The sequence below is a fragment of the Rhagoletis pomonella genome, unplaced genomic scaffold, assembly GCF_013731165.1.
Source record: "Rhagoletis pomonella isolate Grant_MI unplaced genomic scaffold, Rhpom_1.0 Rhpom_scaffold_00001, whole genome shotgun sequence".
Classification (NCBI taxonomy): domain Eukaryota; kingdom Metazoa; phylum Arthropoda; class Insecta; order Diptera; family Tephritidae; genus Rhagoletis; species Rhagoletis pomonella.
In genome coordinates this window covers 2,486,893-2,494,639 of record NW_023458555.1, presented here as the reverse complement: position 1 = coordinate 2,494,639, position 7,747 = coordinate 2,486,893, and the positions used below count along the sequence as shown (strand labels likewise).

Below are 7,747 nucleotides of genomic sequence, written 5' to 3'. Positions count from 1 at the left end.
TACAAATTGTTAGTAATTTTCATTAGAGTTTGAATAACTCCTTTCACTAAATGGCTTTTAGTAACTTTAACGAGACCTTAACTTATTTTATTTTATTCATTTTAGTGCAGTTTTGACAAAATTTTCTTGCTAAAAAATCAACTTGTCGGGAAGTCAGTTTAAAATCAATTGGAAATTTCCACGATTTGCGCGGGATGACCGAGCTTATAAAAATATTTCTTTTCATATAGAATTTTGATGTATCCGTCAAATTTTTTGTACTTGTTATTCTCTCATCTCAAAGAAAGGTTAAATGATCACATGCTTTTGAATTAATACAATCTATGTAAGGAGCCTTTGATTTTTCAGTCCGAGGGATTTTTCTCTCGACGGCCCTGGCTATAAGCGCACATTTTTCGAACCAGTCGCGATTCAAAATGAATTACAAAAACTGAAATCGAAAAACTCTGATGACGTAACAGGTTCTCCAAATTCTGAAACAACCAAAAGAATGAGAATGAAGAATTTTTTTGGAAAACAACAGGGTTTAAACACCGATCTTGCCATGATGCTAGATTGTGAATATGAAAATCAGGAGGTTACATCTGACATTTGCAGACCCGATGCAATTCTCAAAAAGGAATTATTGCACCGCAACAAAAAAAAATAAATATAGCTGAAAGCCCGCCCTCTCAACTCGGGCATCGTCAATCGAAATGAATTTACAATTTTGTCAAGCTTCAAGTTTTTCAAGTTTGTTGCCTCGAGCTAGAAGTTATTTATGCTGGATTTACATGAGGCGATTCAACATTGCTTTGGAAAAATCGCTCGTGTAAATGGAGATTAAAAAATCGCTTGCCTCAAAGTAGACAGCAAGTCAACTTTTGCATGCGATTATCGTGCGATTTAGTGGCGCAGGTTTGATTTACGACGCCTTAAAAAACAGGTAACCCGAAAAGGTAGCAACATTACTTTTTATTAAATACAACGCTCCAATTGTTAAATTCAAGTACTAAAAAAACATTATTAAAAATTACTAAATTTTCAATTTTTTATTGATCTAAATAACCTAAATTATTCTTATTATTCCCTAAATTATTTCTTAAAAATACTTGACATCCACATTCGCATCCGCATCCGCATTCACATTCGCGGATGTCTAAAATTCCATATTCGCAACATCCCTAGTATGTATGTACATATGCTATGTACGTACGTATGTAACTGTCCGAATTCGTTGATAAGAAAATCGGACAACGAATGATATGTTTTTAAAGTATATGTACTTACTGTTTCCGACATTATGACTGGGTTTTGTAAATAATAAAATGTGAAATTTTACATTCTAGCATTGATTTTTTTATTAGTTTTTGTCTTTTTGACAAACACATACATTTTTCATTTCAATTCTAACAAAAATAATACATAGTGAATCTTTTTGTATCATATGAATATTTTCGTGATAGAAATTTAATTATTGAAATGCTACCAAAATAGATATACATACATACAAAGTTTACATACATAGATTAGTTCATTTATGCCTTTTCAAAGATCGTAGACATGTTATGCAAAAAGTTTCCCGTTATGAGGCAAATTTAATGTACATTTCGCAAATTTCAATAAATGTTTATAATATGTATCCTATTAATTTTTTTTTATGTATAGTATTTTCTTAGATACGTGTTATTTATGTAATTATGTTCACATTTTGAAATCATCTACACGATAAGGGTCTTACGAATTCACTATTTCGTAATATTTATTTGCTTTTATATAACATACATCACAGCAGAACTTTATACATATATTTTTTACGACTTAAAATTTGTTGAATACAAGCTATGCAAATACATAAGAATACAATATGCGCCTAGACTAAAGTAAGTCCATCTGTTAGTATTTAATAAAGCAAATTTTCAAAAAAAAAACAGAAAGCAGTTGAAACACTAAGCAAATTAAAATTGGCATGTGCATGCAGTTTTCAAGTTGGTAAGATACACGCATACGAATGTCTGACCAAACATGTTATTTTACAGAAGGACTATAGATTTAGATACATCAATATTTAGTATATATTGTGTGCACTGCGAGCTAAGGATCTATTGAGCTCCCTGCTGCTACGGGAAGGATTGGTGTTAGTGAAGAGATTAAAGGTAATTTACCTCAGATGGAGAATAACAAATATTTAAAAAAAAATTTAAACGATCAGCACAGATCTCTATTATTTGAGTATATCAAGCAACACTTGATTGTTCATTGCCATTTTTCAATCCTTGAAATAAAGTGAATAAAAAACAAAACATCAAACTGCCCTTAAATTTTGTTGTTTTGCGATCATATTTGCAGGCACATTTACCAATGTTTTAGTGCTTATCTAAGCGCTTAAAATGGAGGTTTTATTGCTTATCTTCTTCGCACCTGGCCACCACCCTCCTCTTCTTCCATGTTTTGCAAATTCATATATATCTGTGCTTTAATTTTTACTATGGGAGCGAATGTTCGTGCGTCATTATTACTATTTATTTCCCTTATTCTTGTTTAGCCATTTATGTCGCAGAAGTTGAGTAAACCAATGCAAAAGAGTTATCAGGACTAATTGGGTAAGACTTTTAGGGTGCGTTCACACAGAAAGCGTGAAAAAGTTCATACAACACACTTTTCCTTTTGGAACTGAACTGAATTGGAACTTAAAGCATTTTTTGTTTTTTAATTATATATTTGATTTTTCAGCTTCATGGCTCTGATACGGAAAAAAAATCAAAATAAACGAAAATCTATTTTTTCGAGAAAGCAATTGAAACAATTTTTGCCGCCTTTCATTGTTGAATGGCACTTTTTTGCTATCTTAACGGCCGATTCCATGCAAAAAGCTCCGCTTTGTTTATTGTGAACACCAGCAGCTCCGCTTCGCTCTTCCCTGCTTCCCTGCCACTCGGCATTCTGTGTGAATGTACCCTTATATTTACTTAAGTATGTAATTGACATTGAGCTGTATGTAGTAACTGGGTATAAATTGACACGCACAAAGATACATACATACATAGTACATACAGCTTCACAAAACAAAACACAAACTGTACATTAGACTGCATCACTCCCCATACCAAAAAAAAAAAAAAAGATCGGTACTATTTTTTTTCCATTGGAATTATAAAACCTATTATATTTTAAGACTTGCACCAAAATATTTGGGAGAGATATTAAGATTTGCGTGAGGTGGACCGATTTGAAAATACCACCAAAAATTGAGTTTTTTACAAATAAAAATAAAGGATTTTTTGAAAAAAAAAATCCCCTCAGCTGACAAAACAGTTCTAGCTTGACAAATCTGCATACAAATATTAAACAATCAAATATTAAACAAATCCTGGAAGCGAATGCCTAAGGTAGTCCTCAGTGAAATAGTAAAAGGTTCGATATTTCCTTTTTACTATTTCTTGTATTCAATACCCTATATCTGCAATTTTTACAAAAACTACTTTCTTGAAATTGAAACCCATCTGTTCTTACCTCCTGTCATCAGTGATGTTAATTCTGCCTGTGCAATTTAATAGTAAATTCTTCTGTCAAGCGTTGAACAACGTCAGCATTAATATCACCGATGACAGTTAAGGTGGATTTTTATATCAGAATCTCATTTTTGTGACAAGTGCAGATAGATGGTATTATTGAATATAAGCCCTCGATATGTATACATAATTTTCAATTTGTTTGTTCATATATTTATTATTTATGTATATGTGTTTACTAATATCTAATAATTAATTGCTAAATAATCAAAAGTGTGAATACTAGCTTATTTGCATATACCTACATACGTGTGTATATATGTACATATGTATGTAAATAACTAAATTAATGTAAATACATACATATTTATATTTATATTAGTGCACGTATAAAAGGTAATTATATTCTCGCATCTATGTATATACATATGTATGTATAGTACTGTTTTTCTTCTTTAATTCCCATTGAAGCAATTTGTTTTATTTGTATAAACAGAAAAAAAACGTCTTGTATTTATTACGAATTTACAAACATTTCATCCATTATTGTTGTAATTTAAGCTTCTTTACCTGTACCTACTAATGTGATTTAAAAATCTAGAAAAAGCACAACACGTTTACGAATGGTCTTTTCAAAAACCATCGTTAGTAAATGATTTTTGTATATAAATTTGAATATTTTATGTCCTTTCATGAGTACATACTAGGGCTGTGCGATTATTCGATTACTCGACCAAGGTGGTTAATCAGTTTTCCGGTTAATCAATTACTCGATTAATCAAGATTTTGATTACTCAAAACGATGATTAATCGAGTTACTTGATATATGATTACTCAAAAAAATTAATTTGCTCGATAAATGAGTTTTCTTTGGAAAATGCTTATTTTCTTTTTTACATTCTGTACATGAAAAAATTATTTTTTGTAAACAGAAACGTTGTTTTCAAAGTATTAAGGAACTTCATCTGCTTTATATGTAAACAGTACTTTGAAATGTTGATTACTCATTTTACTCACAATGTTGATTAATCTTAAAGCAAATTACTCATATATTTTTGTTTTTGATTAATCAAAATCTTGGTTACTCGAGTAACTGAACTTTTGGGTAATCATAATTTCCACTTAATCGAATAATTTAGTTATTTACTTTATGATTAATTAAAATTTTGAATAATCAATTAATCGCACAGCCCTAGTACATACATAAGTACACAAATGCACGAAATCTCTAGAGTTATTAAAAGTGCCCCTAATCTGTTTTTCTTGTTTTGAGTATATTTTTGAGATTATGATTACGGTATATATGTAACATGATAAAACTATAGTAAGGTAGAACCGCTGAGAGTCACTTTTAAAATTCTTGACGTTTCCAAACATTTTAATTTTTAAATTTACTCACAAACTCACACACACATTTTCATTTTCAATCTCAAGCAACAACAATTTCGAACAATTTCAATTTTTTATTTTCACTTTTGTATGATTTTAAAATGTTGGCAAACTTCAAAAAAAAATCATGGCCGACAAATTGAGAGAACGGTTCTACCTTGCTATGTTTTTATCATGATATGTAATACTTCTATATTGCTAGTACAATATGATCGAAATGAGTTTTCCATTCGAAATCAAAGAAAGACAGCCTATGAAAATTTTTGTGATTGTAGAAGTATACGTGTATATTTGTAAAGTACTACATAGAATGAAGTGCCATATCATAACAGGGGCGGTTCAGGGAATTCAACAAACAAACACAAATTTGACGGTCTCATGTTTCCTCCACGCTGAAATGTATATCGAGCCCTAGGCCCAGTTTTTCAGTGCACGGCCGTGGTTTAAACTAAGTTTAAACGCCTGATCTGGCTGGTTTAAACTAAGATCAGCCAATCAAATGCCAGCCAGCTGTTCAATTTAAACTCAGTTTACTTAATCTAAGTTTAAACTGGCACTGAAAAACTGGCCCTTAGTAAACACATATACATAAAAATAAAAGCATGACAGCTATGTGGACTGTTTCCTGCTGATATGCCTGTAAGAAGTTTGAGGGCTTCAATCACAGCAAAGCCGAATAAATTAGCTTCATGCTTACCAACTTTGCATAGATCTCGGTCTGAAAATCATTGGAGTAATTCGTAAGTCTATAGGTCAGATGTGTGTTGGATATTAAATTTCGCTAAAAAAAAATGTTTCGGGACGCCCTAATGAACATAGGCACATATATGCATATGTGTGTATGTACAAACAAGTGGCTAGGGACCCACAAGGAGCATCATTCTTCGAAGATTTCAGAAATGTTTATGCAAAGGATAATTCGCTAACAAATAGAGAAAGCCAGATATTGGTCGAAAGTTATTTTGGTTTAAATAATGGTTTGTAAAAAGTAAAAACCAATATAAATTCAAGAGTTCCATAACAAAACACATTAATTCCACTTTGTAGGTTTTTTTTTGGGGTTTTTGATGGGATATAACGCGGCCCTGTTATGTTTGTCGATGTCGACGTCGATATAATTTTACCATCAAAAAATAGCCCTCGTAAGTCCAGCTCCAGCTACGCTGACCACAGTATTTTTGCAAGGAACATCTTTCCTCACCATAATAACGCCGGATACAACATATTATAGTCTATATATTCAACTACATAAGTTGCAAGAATAACTATTACGGAGTTGACAAGGTGTTGTATACTGTCGTACTGTTGTATGTCATAAACTTTAAACGGCTAAAACTATATTTAAGTAATTCGCAAGCTAACAAGTTTTATTATGAAATTTCACACAATTAAAAAATAGTTGGTGGTGATTTCAACTCCTCTAAACATTTATTTAGCCGTTGAAAACTTTACAACATACAACAATACGACAAGTACGACACCTTGTGAACCACCCATATGTAATGCATTGATTTTGTTTTAAATGATTTTTGAAATTTTATTTTAGTGCAAAACGCAACATTTCCATATAGCGACAAGTAAATCAATGACAATGAAGAAGTTTTTTTGTGTTAAATTACAAGAATTTTGTGTTGCACCGCTCCGTACATTTGTTAAGTTAGAGTTTTTTCAACTATTTACATATGTATATGCATGCAACATTTTTTTAATACCTTGGATACCTTGCATGATCCTATACAACCATTAAAATACCATAGACGTTATTTAGAAATAGATATCTATTTGACTGTGATTAGTTTCCTTAATTATGTAAAAAAAATTTTTAGTGAAATTATTACATTTTGTTATGAAACTTCTCAATTAACCTCCGGAGAATTTTTGGATCATTAATTTTGTGGTCGAATATCTTTGGAAATTGATGACGTTTGAGATTAGAGTAACGAAACCTTTAAGGCTATGCCAGATAAAACTTGACAGCTAAGATGAAGTGTATGAAAATGCACGAAGCATCTCACACATGTAGATCGCTTTCGCTGCAGCATCAAGTGAAACAATGGCCAACTCGCATTCAATTTTAACGAGTAAATGTACAGTTATAGTTGATTTCCACCAAACCTTCACTGCAGTTTATGCCGTTTGAAAAACGGAGATTACAACTCGATGGGGGTAATTCCACCTATTAAGTAGAAGCAAACGAAAGGAAAAAAACAAACAAAACTTAATAATAAAAATTGTGCCAATGACCCCATCTTGGAATTATTTGAACTTCTCTGAGCTCTTAACTGCTGTTAAGCCTTTGGTGGAAATAGGCTATAAAATAGTTTCCTTGGCGTTACTCACTATGTCGATTAAAGTAGCTTCGCTAATTTCAAAACTGAAAAGTTCATTTGAGCAATATCTTCTGAGAGCGGTGTTTGCGATGTGGAGTCTAGCCGGATTATATATATGTAAGTAAGAAACTTGATCATTAACTTGTGATGGCATATTTTTTAAAGCTTTATTTTAATTGCATCTAAGCATGCATGTATCTTCTTGCTTTTATTTTAATATTCAATCATACAATGAGCACATTTCTTAAGAAAACTTTTTTTTTAATTTTTTAATTTTTTTTTATTTAATTTATCTCTCGTTATGTATGTATTTATGTGGTGTTGGTTGCTAGAAACGTGGCTTATTGCCTTAAATGTAATTGTTTAATTTGAGTTTCTCTTTGATTACACGACACAATACGCTTAGTTCTTATTTAGTAATAAACTCTTAGTTAAATATATTATAAATCTTGTGTTCAATGTGCAAATGGAGGGCAGGAATCAATTTCATCTTTTCAACGCGTATGACTACAACACTATTGCTTACTAATATGTATA

At 31.4% G+C, this 7,747-nt stretch overlaps 1 protein-coding gene across 1 annotated transcript in view; it reads left to right on the top strand.

Annotated features, from left to right (window-relative positions):
• Positions 1 to 2,578, top strand: part of LOC118750237 (GATA zinc finger domain-containing protein 14-like) — a 7,110-nt gene extending 4,532 nt beyond the window's left edge. Inside the window, exon 3 of the mRNA XM_036484963.1 lies at positions 2,525 to 2,578. Coding sequence (XP_036340856.1) covers positions 2,525 to 2,578 — 54 coding nt within the window. The remainder of the gene's footprint in view (positions 1 to 2,524) is intronic.
• The last annotated feature ends 5,169 nt before the right edge of the window (positions 2,579 to 7,747 follow it).